Raw genomic sequence first — 21,182 nt, forward strand, 5'->3', positions numbered from 1 at the left:
TCCGTAATGTTAATGATATTCGGCAGGTACTTAGGCAGAGACAGGTACTGAGGCTGGTGCAGGTACTGGGGTGGAGGTAGGTAGTTGGGATGTAGGTTGATCGCGTTTTTAGAGTTGTTTGGTCCGTACTGGAAGTGATAAGTGTTTTAGGGCAGGCACTCAGGTTGGAGCAGGTACTCGGGTGGAGACAGATTGGAGGGACCAGTTTGGGAAGGTCTATTATTTAATCTATTGTTCCCGACCCATCTCTTTCTCCTTCGAAAGTTGCCATGATCGAACATGCCCATCCATGATGTGTACAGGGCCCAGCACCCACCCCTCTTGCCAGGACACGGAGGTGTTCTAATAAAGCAATCATTAATACTTAAGTTGAGTCTAATAGAATTCCTCCACTATTTTTGGTTTAGTGTTTCTTTGTAGACTTTGTACTTGTCAACGATATATTCATAGATGTCAGATACAGTTGCTCTCATCAGTTCTGACTTGAATGGTGCAATATATCATATAGACATAACTGCAATCCTGTCTAGTTGGGCAAGGAGTAAGAGCCATGTCCCATGCCATGCATAGCTCAAATGTTATGACAAATTCCATAAATGCATAGTGTTTTTTTTTAACAAAATGTGAAACTGCAACAGTACTGCACCGACACACTTTATTCGAGCAAATACCCGGTATGTACCTGGCAGATACCTGGAATGCGCCACTCCTAACCTCTGACAAGCCCCGTTGCATTTGCCTTCCCAGCCTGGGTTCATGCCTGGCTGATGGGCGGCTGATCTGTTAAATGATAATGATTAGGATTTAATAGGCTGCAATGCTTCGCGTGTCTACCAGATGGCATAAATTCATGAATTGTAATGCAGTTTATATATATATACTGTGCAGTATTGCAGCCAGCGGGAATAAAATGCTTCAATCCCTGCTTGGAAAATAACTCAATGTACTCGGGCAGAAAACAGTCACAAACCTCAATACACCCGGGTATACCCGAATTCGTGGGACTAGCCAAGCTCGAATAAAGTGTGTCGCCAGTGTAGATATGTGCATTATTGTACAAGATCATTAGACAGAGAGGTGTACATTTTATCTTTTCCTCCAAACACCTGCACTCACTGCATTGTACCATTCAGAGTATCATTGGCAAAGATATTCAGTGCGTAACCTGCCGGACATGCACTGAACTGCAACACCACAAATAATAATTCTGTCTGACCACAACCAAGGTCCATGTGCCCAGTTGCGGTTCAGCACGGCGAGGCTACGGATGAAGTGCATATTTTGGGGCCTGTGGCAGGATGGCCTCGTGGTGGGATCAGTAAGAGTCCCAAACAGTGGGTAAGGCTTTAACTTCAGTGGTTTATTTTCCACAATCAACCAAACAATAGGCACACAGTTCCTTTTAGGAAAAAAACATAAAATAAAACCCTACTCCGCTTAGGAGATTAACTATATAGTATTCCTTAGCTATCCCCCTGGATATGTCTGGAGTGATATGCAAATGTCTTGGGTGAAAATATACAAAATCCTTATCTGTGTTTAAAGAACTCTGTCCCAAGAGAGTCCATGGAATCCCTTCTGGATACTGCAACGGCAGCTTTAATTCCTCCACAGGGTTGTAACGCTGGTTCCTCGTAGACAGGGCTGTGTCCAGCAGGCTTGTCTCTTCTCGTGGCAATCCTCTGTCTGGGGAACCAGAGCCACCAGCCTTCTTCCTGGTTTGGAAAAGTCTCTCTTACTTCCTGCTTATGTCTGGCACTTTATACAGCTGCCTGTTAGCTTCCTTAACTCAGCACTGATTGCCCTGGTACTCTGATTGGGTTAACCCTCTGACTTCTGGTTTCAGCAGTCAGAGGTATGTTTCCTCGGCATAATTATCAGATAACGACCTCACCCTGTCACAAGGGCCAATTACATATAAATCATGTTCCATCTGTACTGCATTAATAACATGCATCATGTCAGTAATTTACTATTCTGCCATTAGGCACCTACAGCCTGCGATTTTTTTTGTCACTGTATGTATGACATACCTACTGTAAGTGGAGTTTAGTTCATTCTTAGATAGTCATTGCAAGGTCAGAACTGGTATTTAATTGTTGCACAGTAAAGTCATGGCAGTATACAGTATTTCATACAACTCTTTCACTAATTACCCTGATTGTCCAATGCAACCACTCCCATATCACATTTTTTAATGGAGCAAAATTGAACAGCAACTTTTCATCAAAGCCACAAAGTGTTACATAGAGTACAGTATAATTAAAACATATTTTTTAGTACAAAAAAAATGATTATTTGCTGTATTTAAAAGTTTTCATCTCTTTGCTCATTTACAGCATCAAAATTATTTATTTATTTAGAAAATGTTTTACCAGGAAGAATACATTGAGAGTTACCTCTCGTTTTCAAGTATGTCCTGGACGCAGAGTTAAGATGACAAATAATACATGCTACAAATACAGTTACATAAGTGAACAGGGTATACATTATATATAAGACATAGCATGCACAGTAAGAGATAATATATATTATAGACGTATGTAGCAGTTACAGACCAGGTTAACATGTGAGACAGCTTTGGTTTTGAAAGAACTTAGACTGTTGGTGGCTGTGAGAATCTCCGGTAGGTTGTTCCAGTTTTGGGGTGTATGGTAAGAGAAGGAGGAGCGGCCGGATACTTTGCTGAACCTTGGGACCGCGAACAGTCTTTTGGAGTCAGATCTCAGATGATAAGTGCTGCATGTGGTAGGGGTGAGGAGCTTGTTCAGATAGGTGGGTAGCTTGCCCAGAAAGTATTTGAAGGCAAGACAGGAAAGATGAGCTTTGCACCTAGACTTAAGTGATGACCAATCTAGTTCTTTCAGCATTTCCCAGTGGTGTGTGTTGTAGTTGTATTGTAGAACAAAGCGGCATATTGAATTGTAGAGGGTGTCAAGTTTGCTAGGGTGGCTTTGGGGTGCCGTGCCATATACTATGTCCCCATAGTTAATAATTGGCATTAGCATCTGCTGTGCGATACGCTTTCTGACCAGCAGACTTGGGGAGGATTTGTTCTTGTAACGTACACCTAGTTTGGCATACAGTATGTTTTTGATGTCGGGGTATCAATGTGCATCCCGAATGTTAAATGAGAGTCAAACCATATGCCCAAGTATTTAAAACTAGAGCGGGAGTTAGGGTGGTTTTAGCGTTGGTTCTGATCTGGAGCTCAGTCATTGGAAGCTTTCAAAATTTAGCCTGGTTCCCAAATACCATTGTTACAGTCTTGTCAGTGTTTAAAAACAGTTTGTTTTGGGAAATCCAATTTTCAAATCTCAAAATTCAGATTGTATATGGGGTTTAAAAGTGCAAGCAAACGAGCATGAGATCATAGTGTGGTCAGAGTAGCTCACCGTTTGTTGACTTGTGTAGAAGAGTTTGCAGAAAGATGCAGTCCCCAGTCACCTCTAGTCAAACTATAGTCTAACTACTGTATATATTCTCACTTAAAATGATCACTTTAAGATGCCAATGCGTCACTTAGACTGGTGTTCCTTTATACATCTAAGCAGTCACATGACCCTCCCCACAATAAATCTGCCTGCTAGACAATTAGCAGCACACCGTTAAAAAAAAAATACACCTTTTGATATTCAAACATACCAAGATCCAAAATTAAGGTGGGGTGGGTATTTCTTTTAAGACAGTGGGTTGCAGATCAATCAGTGGATTAAGACATACCTGTGAATTGACAATGCAATTAGATCCATGTCACATCAGCTGAAGTTATAGATCTTGCATGAAGAACAATAAATATATACACTATAGTCTAACTATATATTCTCACTTAAAATTATCACTTTAAATACATCACTCTTAGATGCCAATGCTACCCTGAAATTAACAACATTCAAAAATGAAATTAGTAGAGCCACTCTCTTTACAGTGGTTTCCTTGTTCAAGATTATCAAACGCTTTTGTCATACTGCTGCGGCTCATTTTAACCTACAACTTACCCGCGATGGTTCGGGGCTTTTTTTTTTAGCCACCGAACTCAGCCGCATCTCGGCCGCTTGCCAGCCCCTCTGCCGTTCAGCGCTAATGGCGCTGAACAATGGAGCAGGCGCGCTGAACAATGGAGCAGGCGCGCTGAACAATGGAAACTAGCGGCGACAACAAGAAAAAAAAACGCGTCTGCCCGCACATTTGGAATACCCGCGGTGGCAGCCGCAGGAGAATAAATGCGTCCGCCACTGTACCTACTAATATGTATAACGGGCAGTGGATATTCAAAGTCGAGTGTAAATAGCTGCTTGGCTATTCGCACTCGTGGAAATAGCCAAGCGGCTATTTACACTCGACTGTGAATAAAATGGGAAAAAAAAAAACATCCGAGCCAAGAATTGAACCCTGGTTCACTCAACTCATAGGCAGCAGCACTACCACCCAGCTATAATAGCTGCTGTTGCATACTAGTGAATAAAGGCATTTAAGGTAGACACAACACTCCCCTATTGACATTCCAGTCTAAATAGCTGCTTGGCTATTCGCACTCGAGTGTAAATAAAATGGAAAAAAAAAACATCCGAGCTAAGAATCGAACCCTGGTTCACTCAACTCATTGGCAGCAGCACTACCACTGAGCTATAATACATACTGATGTATTGTAGTGAATAAAGACATTTAAGGTAGACAAAGGTACACAGAGATGTGAAGGGGGGATAAAACGGAGAGATGTGAACGGGGGGGGGGGGCAAACGGAGTGGTGGTGTGGGGGGGGGCAAATGGAGTAGTGGTGTGGGAGGGGCAAACGGAGTGGTGGGGGATGGGGGGAGAAGAGAAGGGGGGAGAGAGGTGAAAGGAGAGAAGGGGGAGAGAGAGGAGGGGGAAGGGGGGAGAGAGAGGAGGGATGGGGGCATAGAGAGGAAGGAAGGGGGGAGGGAAGGGGGGAGAGAGGAGGGAAGGGGGAGAGAGGAGGGAAGGGGGAGAGAGGAGGGAAGGGGGAGAGAGAAAGCAAGCGGGAAAGAGGGGAGGGTCGGGGGAGAGCGGAGAGGGAGAGAGCGGGGAGGGGGAGGGAGAGAACAAGGAGGGGGAGGGAGAAAGCGGGGAGGGGGAGGGAGAAAGCGGGGAGGGAGAAAGCGGGGAGGGAGAGAGCGGGGAGGGGGTGGGAGAGAGTGGGGAGGGGGAGGGAGAGACCACGGGGGAGGGAGAGCGCGCAGGGGGTTGAGAGCGCAGGCGGTAGAGAGCGCAGGGGGTAGAGAGCGCAGGGGGTAGAGAGCGCAGGGGTAGAGAGCGCAGGGGGTAGAGAGCGCAGGGGGGAAGAGAGCGCAGGAGGGGAAAGAGCGCAGGGGGCGCGGGAGAGAGAGCAGGTGGGGTGGGGAGAGAGCGCAGGGGGGGGCGGGGGAGAGAGCGCAGGGGGAGTGGGGGAGGGAGCGCAGGTGGGGCGGGGGAGAGAGCACAGGGGGCAGGGGAGAGCGCAGGGGCGGGAGAGAGAGAGCGCGGGGCGGGAGGAGAGAGAGCGCGGGGGCGGTAGAGCGGGGGAGAGAGCAATGGGGGGGGAGAGAGAGAGATGGGGAGAGAGATAGAGATGGGGGTGGGAGAGAGAGAGGAGGGAGGGGGAGAGAGGTGAGGCGTGTGCGCTGGTGGCGGCGCCGCCGAGGAGCGTGGATAGCAGTGTGACGGGACCGGAGAGAGGGAGGGAGCGGGTGGAAGGGTGAGATCAGCAGCGATGAGGCGAGGAGCGTGGGTAGCGTTGTGAAAGGAGTAGCAAAGTAGTCACTGTGGTCCTGCCAAGTGAGCTGCCAAGTCCAAGTGAGGCCAAGAGGAGCATGCGGTGTGAGGGGTACGCCGTGCTGTGACGTCAGCCCACCCTCAGGCCAATGAGCTGTGGCCGTCCGTTGGCCAATCACAGGGGGAACAAATACACACCCAAACATTTTTTAAGTCTTATATATATATATATCATATATATCAGTTGGCACACTGTAAACATAAGTAAGATGCTGATGCTTGCCCCATATGCACATGTAAAAAGTAGAATTTACCAGATTGGAGTCCGGAAAAAACGAGACAGCACACAGTCTTAGTAGTTCCAATGCAGTTGTAATCAGAGTAACATGGCACCACCTCCAACGTTTCGGTACACTCAACGTGACCTTCCTCAGGGACGTGCGTCCCTGAGGAAGGTCACGTTGAGTGTACCGAAACGTTGGAGGTGGTGCCATGTTACTCTGATTACAACTGCATTGGAACTACTAAGACTGTGTGCTGTCTCGTTTTTTCCGGACTCCAATCTGGTAAATTCTACTTTTTATATATATATATATATATATATATATATATATATATATATCCCCTCTCTCTGCCCCCCTCCCTCTCCCCCCCGCCCCCACTCTCTCCCCCTGTTTCTCTCCCTCTGGCTCTCTCCCCCCTCCCTCCCTCCCTCTCCCTCCCTCCCTCCCTCTCCCCTGCTCTCTCTTCCCCCTCCCCCTTCTTTCCCCCCTCTCCCTCCTCTCTCTCTCTCTCTCACCCCCCCATCTCTCTCCCACCCCCTCCATCTCTCTCCCCACCCCCCATCTCTCTCCCACCCCCTCCCCCATCTCTCTCCCACCCCCCCCCATCTCTCTCCCACCCACCCCATCTCTCCCCCGCCATCTCTCACCCACCCCCCCCATCTCTCTCCCACCCCCATCTCTCTCCTACCCCCATCTCTCTCCCCCCCATCTCTCTCCCCCCCCCTATCTCTCTCCCCCCCTATCTCTCCCCCCCCCTATCTCTCCCCCCCCATCTCTCTCCCCCCCCATCTCTCTCCCCCCCCCATCTCTCTTCCCCCCCCCCATCTCTCTCCCCCCCCCCCATCTCTCTCCCACCGTAGAGAGACAGCCCCTCAGGCCCATCTCTCAGCTCCAAAATCCATCTCTCAAACATACATTGGACTAGCATCACTTTGCAGAAATAAATAAAGCATGAAGTCCTGGGGATTGTCATTTGAGACAAAACTAAATAGGTAAATGCTGCACTGAGGTTTTTTTGTTTGTTGTGAAACAAAATAGGTAAATGCTGCACTGAGGTTTTTTTGTTTGCCTACTGTACCTCAGCATCAATGTAAATACACTGTGGGCTTTATTATATGTAGCCCTTGTACCCCCACCCTAAGTGATATTGGGGTCATCTGCTTCTCTGGCTACTCCATTTAGGTGTTGTGCTATACCTGTGTGGCAACAGAAGGGCTGAGTGCTCCGCGGTGTTGTGGGGAGAACAGGACAGGTTTACAGGTTACCTTAGTCGTGGGTGCAGCGTCTCCAGTCAGCATGGGTCCTTTGTATGGAAGGAGAATCCATACTGACACCTAGTTCTTGATTCTCAGACAGTGATCATACTGGTGATGGTACAACTGTGTTTATTGGCAGGTACATATCTCACAGCATGGCATTGCTTTCTTCTTTGGCCTACTCATATTAATGGTTCCCCTCCTAGGCCTCCTAGTGAGACCCAGGGCAGTTGATCCTCACTCCACAGGGGGAGGAGAAAGACAGAGAGAGAGAACCCAGAACTTTGTGAGAGTGCCAATATTTATATCCTTTGGGTGTCACTGTAACTCTGACTCATAACAAGCCAGATCTAGATACTGATAGGCCATCACATTTAGTATGTTGTCCAATCAGTACCCCCCCCCTCAGGCTTACACTCTCAGGCTTTTGCTAGGCCCGCCATTGGATACATCTAATATACCCAAAGCTGCAAAAGCACACAGCACATAAAAATTGTGGTAATAAGACAGAGTATTTTTTTTTATTGGGTGTGATGTTAACTCCGTATTAACGGAGGTTCATGTATCTAGGCCATAGTTATGTCACGTTGATATTGAATAAGTAATGAAAGCCGGAAGACAAGTCTAATGGTATAGCATTACTTAGTAGATATGGGCTTACATCTTTCATTACTTATTTAATATCCACGATGAAGTAACAGAAGGTGTATTATTGCTTAGCAATATGGTCCATAGTCTTTCTGGAGTTGACACATGCAGCCATCCCCAGAAAGTATAGTACTGTAGTTGTAAGTGTATACAAAAAAGTTAGTTTGACTAGTATTGGGAGAAAATGACAAAATCTACAAGTCACAGAGTAAATACAGTAGGTATTTTTTATGTGGCCTTTCTGCATTACACTTAATGTTTTGTTAGTATTACTTGACTGCAGCGTAACCAGTTATATCTTGCTTTGTTGATAATGTCACTTACAAAATGTTCCTAGGTTCCTACACACCAAACATGGTCAGAGATGGGTCTGACACGATATAATAATAATAGCATGTTCTTGTATAGCGCTGCTAGTTTTACATAGCGGTTTACAGAGACATTTTGCAGGCACAGGTCCTGTGGAGCTTACAATCTATGTTTTTGGTGCCTGAAGCACAGGGAGATAAAGTGAGTTGCCCAAGGAGCCAACAACAGGAATTGAACCCGGTTCCCCTGCTTCAAGCTGAGTGTCAGTGTCTTTACTCACTGCTCCGCTCCTTCTTCCAATATATGATTGTGACATTGGGTCATTGTTAGACTCCAGCTATTCTTCTGTTACTGTACAAATATACACTAACCTTTACAGTATAGTAACTAATTACTTTGAGCATGTGGTGAAACTTGTTTTTGTTGTTTCTTTATTTTTTTTGCAACATCCCATGATAACAAGGAGAGAACAATGGCCCACCAATGAGTCTTTCAGGTAACTTCAGAACAGCTAGTTATACTTTGGTGGTGGGTTTAAACTGTGAACTAGTCCTGTTAGTTCAAATGGAAATAGGAAAGCAATACATTTTTGCACCAGATTTATCACAGTATTAGTGAGTAGAAGTACTTTATTGTGGAAGAGAACTTTAACACATTAGAGTTGTATATTACAGTGAAAGAGGTAATATCATAATAAAGGCAGGCTAGACCGTTTCTACAATATTGTCCTATAGTATACTGTATACTGTATATAATGTCAAAGTTATTTTCTTTTAAACTATTAGTGCTCTAGTTTATCAAGTGCCATTATTGAGATGTATTTTGCCCTCTGATATATATTTATAATGGGTTTCCTAATCCATTGTGTGCAGTGTTTATTTGTCTAATGTCAATATTCTTGTTCTGTGTTTTCCCACGAAAGCTTTGCCTCTGACACATTTGCCAGCATGTGTCACTTGCTGCAATAATCAGTAGCTGAACAGTGGGCAGATGTTTTTAATTGAATGCAGAATAAAGTATATTACCACTGGTTTTATGTGGTACTGCTCCATTAACTTCGGTGGGAACAGTACAAATATATCCACAACATCTGTTAACATGAAAGAAGTGACAAACTTATAAAGCCTAATCCTGCGGACAGCAGCAATTTTTCCAGGATGTAGGAATTCCAAGCAGTAGTCCAAGAAAATGTTTAGTCCTCGTCTTCCTTCTCTGCCATGTTCTTCTGCTTTTTTCTGTATACTGGTTCCGGAGTAACTACATCTCACTGGAGTTTACCTGACCTGTATCCTACAAGGTGTAGAAATGCCTAAACCACAAGTTTAATCTCCATAAATTATGTAAACAGCATAAAATACAACATACATTTATATTAACTCTTCTATCACTGCGTGTTACATAATAAACAGCGATGGCCTAAAAGGAGAAGAGGCAGAGAAGCAGCACACGTTTTGAGAGGAATGGTTGTAGGTGAGGAGGAGGAGAGAAGCTGCTGAAGTAAAAGCGCGTTAGGGAAGAACAAAAGGAGATACTGTATGGGAAGACACAGAAGGAGAAATTTAAATGAAATCCAGATACCTGGGGGTTATTTATTAAAAACGGGCACAAAACTAGTGTAATTCATTTTTCTACAAGATGTATCAGAGTATTTGAAGAGTTGTATATTACAGTGAAAGAGTGTGTCACCATGAAGGCAGGCTACACTGTTTCTAAAATATTATCCTATATATGAAGAAAAAAAAAAATGTTATTTTAAAGCTCTACTTTATGAAATGAGATCATTGAGTTTTATTTTGCCCTCTGATTCTAGAGGCTGCTACAGTATCTTAGATTTGTGGTATAATTTATGAATGGCGCCCTTAAGTGGATTGAAATCACTACCCTATTGTAACATCTTATTCTGAAGCGGCACATTTGCTTCCTTCTTTTTTAAATAATAATGCAGATGACAATAGCGTGGAAAGGATATAAAAGACGGTTTCACATGGGCTTCAAAACAGTGCGAGATAGGAACTGACAAGAGAAATCTGGTCTTTCTTACCTTCTCCAGCTTCCAGACTGATAAACGGTCTATGGGAATTCCTGCGGATAGGTCCTGCCACAAGGGGGGGGGGGGGGGACTTTCAATTTTGTAGCATCTCCAGTTGCACAGTATATACATCCCATCAATAAATTAGGGATACATGCTGTGCTGAAAAAGGAGCAAACCTGAGATAGATGCTAATGGCTGTACATGCGAGTCCCATCCCACACTTCCTAAAAGGATTTCCATACCAACTGTTCTGTCATAAGTTACATCCCAAATCAAAGATGGCTGACTCCTCACTTATTATATTTTGGCTTTGTGACTGTCTTATAGTGTATATTTACAGTTTAAGAAGTATAACCTGACTTGATTGATTAGTATATGTAATAGCAACCAAGCTACTAATATTTAAACTGCAGACAGCATCATAATAGTGTTGAAAAAAACTCCCAGTTAAAACTGTGTTGTGATCTACTACACCCAGAACATTTGGTGGAACAGTAGCAGATGCAGCACACGTGGCAAAATGTCTATGCATTTGTGGGTATGGGAGCAGTGGGACAGGGCAAACAAATATGCTTCTCCTGGGTCTCATCAGTCTCTTGTCCTGCCCAGAATAGTGATAATAGATATGGGGTGGCCAACTGCAGTCCTCAAGAGCCACTAACAGGCCAGGTATTAGGGATATCCCATCCTCAGCACAGGTGGCTGAATCAGTGGCTCAGTTATTTTGACTGAACGACTGATTGAGTCACCTATGCTGAAGCAGGGATATCCTTAAAACCTGACCTGTTGTTGGCCCTTGAGGACTGGAGTTGGCCACCCCTGTAATAGATTATTTACGAATTATCCCATGAAAGGGAATGTAACCAGTTACTGCCAGCGAGTCCTTCATTGCATTGTGGTCCGCTCTGGTAGGGGTTAAGGGACCAGCAGTTTCTTGACTGTCGGATTCCTCCATTATCCTAACCTAACAAGCCGACCCACCCAAAGCCCAATAAAACAAAAAAGACACCAACTTTGGATGTGAAACAGTCACAGCATTATCCTTTACAAACATAATATTTGCCAGTCAATTTACATTCTTAACATATTTACAACCATATGTCAGCCACTGACTAATACCAAGTGGGCATCCATACCCCCTTTACACCAAACGTTAGATCAACCCCTGCCATAAAGCTTTTATGTGTTATTCCTTTCCCAAACTCCATGGAGGCCAAACAACCTTGTCCATTGATTAATATTTTCCTTCAGCTGGCAAGGAATCCTGCTTGTATGACCATACATATAGTACATCATAATAAAACACTGCCAATATGCTGTACATCCATCTTTTTAAAATACATAACACACAATGATTGAGGGGTGAGGGAAACGTAGCCCTATAATGCTCGATATAAAATGGTTGCCCTGGACCATCACTGTTTGCCCAACTGCCCAGTAGGCTCCGCCCACTTGTCAACCACTATTTCAAATTTTATAAACGTAATTCTTCATTTAATCCTTCGCTTGGCGTCACCTCAGTCATGAGACCCATTCCCAAAAGGTCCATGGGTCTCTGCCCCCTCCACACATGAAACAGTTAATAGGCCTGTATCTTACACAAAGCAATGTATAAGGAGAGTACAGTATTATGTATGGTGTCACACCGAGGAGCAGTACGTGCTTCCTTCACTTTAAGTATGAAGCTTTTTATTGTACCTTTCACAGGGGTGTTGACTGGAAACTGCAAACCTTTCAATGACACCATCAATACCTGTGAGATCTATGCTTGGTGCCCTGTAGAAAATGATTACCATGTTCCTAAGTAAGTTTTCCAATCTCATGCTGGCAATCTTTACAGTACTTGCACCATGTACAATATTTTAACATCTGTATTGCAGCTTAGCATCTCACACTGCTTCAAGAACTGTCTTCTGATTTATAGCCATATACAAAGTCAATGATTGGCACTATCGCAGTTTCATGAATAACCCCCTCTGTAAATTACTAACGCACTTTATCACAAGGGTCTGCTTTATACATAGGCAACAACATTACATGTTAAGATAACTTGGCAGTTGCTATTGTTTCTATATAAAATATATTTATTTTCATATTTTATTTTATTTTCAGGCCTCCACTACTGTCAGAAGCTGCAAACTTCACCTTATTTATTAAAAACAGCATCAGTTTCCCTAGACATCAAGTTAGTAGGTTGGTATGCACTGACTTTAAAGACATGTATATTTGCTTCAGGTGTTGTGAACAGGTTACAATGGGAATTTTTCAAATCCAGTCTCTGTTATCTTTTCCCCTTTCATAGCTTAAAAAAACTCTGGTAGATCTCAACTGGCATTTACCTCCCTGAATAACAATGTGTCAACGTTCTATGAATGTCACAAGGGCTGGCACCCCAAGGACCCATATGATGCTCAGAGAACGTCACAACTTTTCTGCCTCTTTCTAGGGCTGATCCAGAGAAGCAGTGAATTCTATCGGAACAGAAGTTGAGGGCTCTCCACTTCTGTTTACATCATCAGGGGCCATCCATGGTGATGTGATCACTATCCCTAGTGAGCATGAATTTGTCATCCCGAAGTTAGGTGACACTGTAGGATAAAAGCAGCAATTCCGGGTACTCTATATGTACTTGTATATGAGACAAGGGTTAATACACAGTTGACGTGTGCGCATGCGCATAATGATGTTTACCGGAAGTGACGGGGTCATGGTTACCAGCGCAGCGCAAAAGATACTTTCATCCAACGCGCATGCGCAGAAATGGGGATTGATGCCGCACGCATGTGCAGAAGTGGCAGGAGCCGCATGCACATGCGCAGAAGTACACACTCATGAGAAGGCACAGAAAAACGAAGAGCCGGGTGGGGGGAGAGAGGAAGAGCACAACCTGAGGAGGTACTGGATACACAAACACACAAAAGACTTTTGAAAGTAACAGCATTTGCATACTTTAAAATCAACAATATATGTATATTAATTTACTTATCATAATTCAGTTGTATCATCTATTCCAACTGATACCATGGACATTTCTGCTGGGGAAAAAAAATGTTTACTCTCAAAAGTCTTTCATTTCACATGATTTCACAATCATAAAAATCAAAACACAATTTCACTGACAAAAGACAAAGACGTTTCACTTAACATGCACGCTCTCGGCACTCACCTTTTTTTTCTTTTGAATTAAAAAAATGTATTGAGTATCGAATATTCTCATAACTTTATCCCCATAGCTCCTAGAATAGTGCCACCTACACTGTTGCATTTGTATAATTAATATATACATGTAGTCACCACGTTTGCCAACGTAACTTCTACTTTTGCATGAGAAAACAGATATCAGAGATATAACATAGACCAACCTGTCGTTTTTGGTCTTAACTTAAACAGCGGAACCCACCGGTTAAAAGTATAATCTTCACCTTCTTGTGAACTTTATCGTATGTCACATATCTCACATTTAGTAAATGTATAAGGAAGATGCAATATTAACTTCATGTCACCTTTCTCTGCTACTAACAGGGGTTGAATTTCCAGAATGTAGAGTCCCTTTGAGGATGACCCACAGGGCCTCTGGTATGTCTGGGTATGGTCACCAGACCTCCATAATATACACATATAATTTTAGTGGGCCATCAATGGTAACTCCAGGTTAAGCTCTGGTACACTGGGTACTATTACCTGTCGCCCTCATCTAAACATCTTGTTTGACCCTTTGGCTTACATTGAATAAAAAGAGGTCTTTTAAAAAGGTCCATTAACCATTAGTGTCCCAGATTATTAAAATACAAAATATTTTAATGGTATTATTATGAAATGTACTTACTTTTTTTGTTAAATAACTACAGCCAGGGAGTCCTCTGGATTTGAATCGCGTTATTATTAGCTCCAGATACCCCCTGGTTGCCTGTTTAGCTACTGGTGGTTTCGTCCCCTTCATGAATTCAACATATTGTAGTTGCTAAATCTGAGTCTCGCGGGCCAAATGGAAACTGCAATCTCATTGGTTGCAGCTTCCTATTAGACAACAGTTTAAGTATCCAGGAAGTAACACCGGTAACTAAACTGGTAAGAATATAAAATGGGAATCTGGGGGTCCCCCGATATGAAAACCCCACTGTTCCTCTCTAGAGGACCCCATGGTTCCAACGCTGTAAAAATGTTTATTATGGAAGCGCAGTAGTGCATCCAAAGTTAAAGTTTTATCGGGCTTCCATTATAAGCCCCCTTTTTCAGTTGCTCATAATTCTCTCACAAATTAGTCAATCTATCGGAAATTATCGATTGGTAAGGTGAATGTTTGTGGAAAGTTTTAGCACAATTCGTTCAGTTGTTTTTGAGTTACAGGGGAGTCAAAAGTAGGTGTGTTCAAAATGTGTAGCCTATTGTTTAACATGGGAAGTTGTAGGCACTTGTAACAAAGAGGAAAGAATGGATTTGTGCAAAAGTTGGCATTGAGTTAGTGGCTTATGGAAAGAAGTGCCTTTGAGTGGTTGGTTTTTAAAAGGATAAGGTGTTTTGGAGAAATGTAAGGTTAAAAGATAAAAAATTTCCCAGGCCGCATCATCAACTCCAGACATGTGGGGGAATCTGAGACCTCCACTCTCACGTCTCTCTTTTCAGCCAACGGGTTCAGACTTCAGATCCCCCTGGACCTGATGTCCAATGGATCCGTCCGCACTGCACATCTCTGCTCCACTCATAAGGTCTCCTCTCTGCTCATTCTGTACATCAGAAAATTGGCACCTGACTGTGAGGGGAGGTTACCAAAGTAAACTGATATGAGGGGCAGTTTGTAAGGTAAAATAGATATGGGGGGGGCAATTTCTGATGCAAAATAGATGAGTGGTTAGTTACGGGTGTAAAATAGACATGAAGAGCCGTTACTGAGGCAAAAAAGATATTGGGGCAATTACTGAGGTAAAATAGATAAGAGGGGCAGTTTTTGAGATAAAATGGATATGAGGGGCAGTCACTGAGGTAAAATAGACGAGGGGCTAGTTAATGAGGTAAAAAGGATATTAATTTATTTTACTTGTTTATTTATAAAATGTTTTATCAGGAAGTAATACATTGAGAGTTACCTCTCGTTTTCAAGTATGTCCTGGGCACAGAGTAAAACAAATAATACATGGTTACAAATACAGTTACGTAAGTGAACAGGGTATACATTATATACAAGACATTGCATGCAATGTTAGAGAAAATATATGTTATTAAGAGAAATTGCTGGATATAGATATGAGGGGCAGTGAGGTAAAATAGATATGAGGGGCAGGTACTGCGGCAAAAAAAGATATGGGCAATTACTGGAAATAGGGGGTAGGATGGTCCGTGGTTCACAGCAACTTCAGCAGCCAACACATGGATGTCTAAAAAAAACTTTATTGATCGCTAGCAGCAAACATCAGGCAACCACTCTAACATGTTTCGTCCAGGCTATGGACTTTTTCAAAGAGTGCTGATAGTGTATGGCAGCCAAATAGATATAGGGAGTGGTGAGTGTATGCCACCAATAGAAACAGGGAACGTATTTAAACCTCACCTGTGGTAGATTAATCATTAAAGTGGATAACTATCTCCACAACAATCCCCATAGCAATGGCTGCACAACAAGGTATTTACAACATACACATGAAAAATCTTAAAAACAAAACAGAACATATAATGATACATTTTAAAACACAACTACTGATGTTTTAAGTTACCAGCATCATTATTATTATATAAAGCTGTATCAATTAATGGAAGTATACAGATGTATAACAAAGGATTTCATATATCTAGTACTTATAAAATCTTTTCAGTACTTATAAAGCATTTTCAGTATCAAGATTCACCTTAAAGGGATATAAACATTTTATCAATTTATTCACATAATTCATATCCATGAATACAGTGGCAACCGCATGACAGACAGTAACTTAATATGTCACCTCCCAGATCACAATGTAATTGGGTGAACACTGTGAACCCACCCCAAAACTTAGCGATTACCCCATCAGGAAGTGTTTCAGTTCCCACTCCTGATTGATGCCGGCCGGATGGAGTGTGTTCAGAGTGTACACCCAATACATTTCCTGTTTATTTAATACCCCCTCTCTATGGCCTCCTCTAGCGTTACAAGGGATATGTTCAATTGCCATATAGGAAAAGTTGGCTATTCCCCCTTTAGGGCATCTGGAGAAGTGTCTGGGAACTGGATGAGATACATCATTCTTTTTAATAAGCCTGACATGCTCAGCAATGCGGGTCTTGACTGGCCGAATGGTTCGTCCCACATACAATTTTTTGCAACCACATCTCAAAAGATAAATGGTGTAGGATGTATTACAATTCAAAAATTCTTTAATAAAATATTTTTTTCCATTGATGTCAGTTAGGACAAATTTTGTACTATGAACATATTTACACATGGAACAATTTCCACATGCATAAAAACCTTTAGGAATACTACCAATTCTTTTAAGATCAGTTTTAGTTTGAAAGTGACTTGGCGAGAGGTGTGATGCTAGTGTCTTAGCCCTACGGAATGAAAATTTTGGTCCCTTCAAGGTAAACTCAGCAATATCCTTATCAAGGCACAGGGTGTGCCAATGTTTATGCACAATGTCGTATATAAGCTTGGATTGGCGACTATAAGTCGTGATGAATAATGGACTCATATCACTATACTTGCTCTTAGATTGTATGTACCCCTTATGATGTTTGTCTTTTTTCTTTTTATCGAGGATTCCAGGGCGATCCAAAGTCATAGCGTACTCGTATGCTGTCTGGATATCTGTATATTTGTAACCCCTGGCTTGGAATCTCTCAAATAGTGCTTGTGACTGCAAAGAGAAATTCTCGTCATCAGAACATATCCGTCTCAACCTTACAAATTGGGCCCTCGGAATACTTTTGATTAAAGATTGTGGATGACAACTTTTGGCTGACAGTAGTGTGTTTCGGGAGTTTGGCTTGCGAAATATGTCAGTTTGGATTAGCATGTCATGGTCTATGTAAAGGAGCAGGTCCAGATAATTGATGCAATTTATATTTTGTTCATAAGTGAATTTGATATTAACATTATTGATATTAAGTGTGTTTATAAATGCTACAAGTGATGATTCATCGCCGTCCCATATAATAATGAGATCGTCGATGAATCTTTTATAGTAAATAATTTGTGAACGATAAGAATTATTACTGTGATATATATATTGTGCTTCCCTATATGGCAATTGAACATATCCCTTGTAACGCTAGAGGAGGCCATAGAGAGGGGGTATTAAATAAACAGGAAATGTATTGGGTGTACACTCTGAACACACTCCATCCGGCCGGCATCAATCAGGAGTGGGAACTGAAACACTTCCTGATGGGGTAATGGCTAAGTTTTGGGGTGGGTTCACAGTGTTCACCCAATTACATTGTGATCTGGGAGGTGACATATTAAGTTACTGTTTGTGATGCGGTTGCCACTGTATTCATGGATATGAATTATGTGAATAAATTGATAAAATGTTTATATCCCTTTAAGGTGAATCTTGATACTGAAAATGCTTTATAAGTACTGAAAAGATTTTATAAGTACTAGATATATGAAATCCTTTGTTATACATCTGTATACTTCCATTAATTGATACAGCTTTATATAATAATAATGATGCTGGTAACTTAAAACATCAGTAGTTGTGTTTTAAAATGTATCCATTATATGTTCTGTTTTGTTTTTAAGATTTTTCATGTGTATGTTGTAAATACCTTGTTGTGCAGCCATTGCTATGGGGATTGTTGTGGAGATAGTTATCCACTTTAATGATTAATCTACCACAGGTGAGGTTTAAATACGTTCCCTGTTTCTATTGGTGGCATACACTCACCACTCCCTATATCTATTTGGCTGCCATACACTATCAGCACTCTTTGAAAAAGTCCATAGCCTGGACGAAACATGTTAGAGTGGTTGCCTGATGTTTGCTGCTAGCGATCAATAAAGTTTTTTTTTAGACATCCATGCGTTGGCTGCTGAAGTTGCTGTGAACCACGGACCATCCTACCCCCTTCTTCCCGTGTCATCATTTCCGGAGGAGCACGCTGACGCCAGCTACACCAGAGGAGGAAGCCGCTGCAGAATTCCCTGCACCAACAGGGACGGCTTTTTCGTGAGTACTCCTAACCTCCACGCGGTATTTCAGGGAGATTATTGAGGCGGTTAGTGCCGGGCTGTGATTTACTTGGGGGCGCCCCTTAGGGAGGTGTCCCCCTGTACCTCTATCCGGCTTACTATTACCCAACTCCCTGTTTTCAATACCGGAGGCTTATTGTTTCATTAATCATTGCTGGGTCTCTCTTCAATCAAGTTGCCATAAAGTGTGTGCACTACCTGTTAGCAGCCTCTGTATACTGGGTAATTCCAAATTACTGGAAATAGATATGAGGTAAAATAGGTATTAAGGGCAATTCCTAAGGTAAACTAGATATGATGGGGGCAATCACTGAGATAAAATAGATATGAGGGGCAGTTAGGCAAAAAATATATTAAGGGCAAAACAACTGAATGGATTTGTGAATCTTGGTGAAATTTGGGTTGGAATTAGTGGCTATGGGGTAAACGTGGCTGTGAATGGTTGAGTTTTAAAGTGTTTTAGAGTTAATATAGTTACAAAGACAACACACAGACCTTCTTATAACTCTCCTTTAGTCATGGCGATGGAATGTAATTGCAATAAGCAAACGGGGGTGTAAAATCAACTTTATATTCTTCTGTTATTGTTACTGTATGAATCACACAGGGTCTCCTCACTGTCAGGAGCCAATTGTCTGATGTTTATAGGTTTATCTTCTAGCAGCTTCTTCACAAACCCCATAATGTGATGATTAGGCAGTTAATGGAGAAGTTCCTCCTTTCAGTCTTATGAGTGATATTAATAAGAAGTTTTAGGCTTGTCAATGTGCAGCAGGGGCGTATAGATTGTGGAGATATATAGCACCATTTCCCCCACCCTATGTAAGATTTGGGTCACTACCTGTGTATTTCTGGTGCGATGCATACCTGTTGGTAATCCAGGAAGCTCTGAGTTGTTCCGTGATGTTGTGGGGAGAATCAGGACAGGCTTTCAGGGTGCTTAATTCTTAGTTGTCAGCGCCTCCAGTCATCGAGGATCCTGGAGCCCCAGGAGGATCCATGCTGACACTTTTTGTATGACCCAGACAGTAAGTCACACTATTATATAGTTCCATGATTCTTTATTTTCTTACAGCAGAGGTCACAGCTTCCATGATTCCCCTGAAGGTCACCTTAAGGCTTGAGGCCCATCTAGGCACCCTCCTGAGCTCTCCTGTATCCCATGATGGGATACAAGGTAGATGTTACCCACTCCACAGGGGGAGGGAAGAGACTCTCTGACTTCTGGGAGAGTGCCAGTATATACCTTGGGGGTAGGGCTTGTAACCCTGCCTCATAACAGGGCAGGTCGGATACTGACAGGCATCACATTAACCTCATGCGACCCAGCCAGTAACCTCCTCCAGGCTGACACTCTCAGGTTGTTGCTAGGCCCGCCCCTGGATACAGTAAATGTATCCAAGGCTGCATTGGCAAACTAGGCCTTCATGAGAAATTAAACCTTCCAGTGCCTGTCCCTGGCAGGACCTATACTGTTAGGGCCCAAAAGAAGAAATAGCATTCGGAGGCTATATATGTATATATATATATATATTAAATTATATAATAAAAAACGAATAGACGATACCGTTCTGTGGCTAACTGTAGGCGGACGCTCACAGAGGTATGCAAGGGAGACTGGTTATGGTGAAATTAAATAAGGCTTTTATTGCGCCTGTTTCCTTCACATCAGGAAACCATCCAAACAAGGGGTAAACAAAGCTTCTATACACTTGGGAGTATTTCTAGTGAAATACTATGCAATCCACAAGTCCCTTTAGATAAGCATGTCTCCCAGCCCCAAACATATAGCATGAAATGAACAGATATAAAAAGTCTCATAAATGAAAGTCTTATCTGTTAGCTGGGCTGCTGTAGGGGAAGCTTCTCTGCTCTCTTGGAACCGCACCCTTGTGTGCACAGGAAATATCAGGCTCCAGGTTAGAATCTTGTCCCCTTTGTCTTGTGGTCAGCTTGTCGCTCAAGACATCTGTCCTTCCTTGGTTCAGCCCAGTTGTGGACTAAGGAATCTCTGCTCTGTCACCAAGTTCAGCTCAGGTGTGAGCTAAGGAGTTTTACTTCCTGTATCAAAAGACAGGCTTTTCTAAGCAATCTAATCAGGCAGGTGGTGTTTGTTAATTGACTACCAGCAGTTAACCACCACACTGCTGGATTAGAGGCCCATTACCTGAACAGGGATAACTCCCCTGTTACACTAACGAAATGCTTTTATTTGTGCGAGCTTTCGAGATACACTGATCTCTTCTTCCGGCGGTGTTACAATGGATAAAGCAAGAAAGTTTTTACTTAAAAACAACAACCTATCCCTTCCCCCTGTGCAGTATGCGATTTATGATTTAAGGTGTTATATATATATTCAGATATGGTGGGTGAAAAAGGCGACATATATATATATATATATATATATATATATATCTGGTGCACTCAAGAGCATAAAAAACAAATACTTAGCTTTGTGTGTTGTGCAAGCAGAAGGGCCAGGATCACCAACCTGTCCTGGGGAGTATATAGGAAGAGAGGAATACGTAGCACTCGCCTGATGAAATTCAATATGGAATTTATTTATACCATCTGGTCAAACACATAAAAAAAATGGGCGATGTTTCGAACCACAATTGTCCTTTGTCAAGCTCCTAAACTCAGTGTACCAAGCACTGACTTTTATAGTGAACGTAGAAAGCATTTGGTGCCAAAACCTAAATCACAGCAGTGCCACGGTAAATGGCCACAGGTGTGTATAAAGGAGATATCACAGAGCGCATGTGAAGCAT

At 42.6% G+C, this 21,182-nt stretch overlaps 1 protein-coding gene across 5 annotated transcripts in view; it reads left to right on the top strand.

Moving 5' to 3' along the window:
- Positions 1-21,182, top strand: part of P2RX1 (purinergic receptor P2X 1) — a 156,111-nt gene that overhangs the window by 48,960 nt on the left and 85,969 nt on the right. For 3 of the 5 annotated variants that reach the window (XM_075589992.1, XM_075589991.1, XM_075589996.1), the window contains exons 5-7: positions 8,673-8,705; positions 11,949-12,045; positions 12,354-12,434. In XM_075589992.1, coding sequence (XP_075446107.1) covers positions 8,673-8,705; positions 11,949-12,045; positions 12,354-12,434 — 211 coding nt within the window. The remainder of the gene's footprint in view (positions 1-8,672; positions 8,706-11,948; positions 12,046-12,353; positions 12,435-21,182) is intronic. The other 2 variants (XM_075589995.1, XM_075589993.1) reach the window with 1 other exon arrangement.

Source organism: Ascaphus truei, chromosome 3 (assembly GCF_040206685.1).
Source record: "Ascaphus truei isolate aAscTru1 chromosome 3, aAscTru1.hap1, whole genome shotgun sequence".
Classification (NCBI taxonomy): Eukaryota; Metazoa; Chordata; class Amphibia; order Anura; family Ascaphidae; genus Ascaphus; species Ascaphus truei.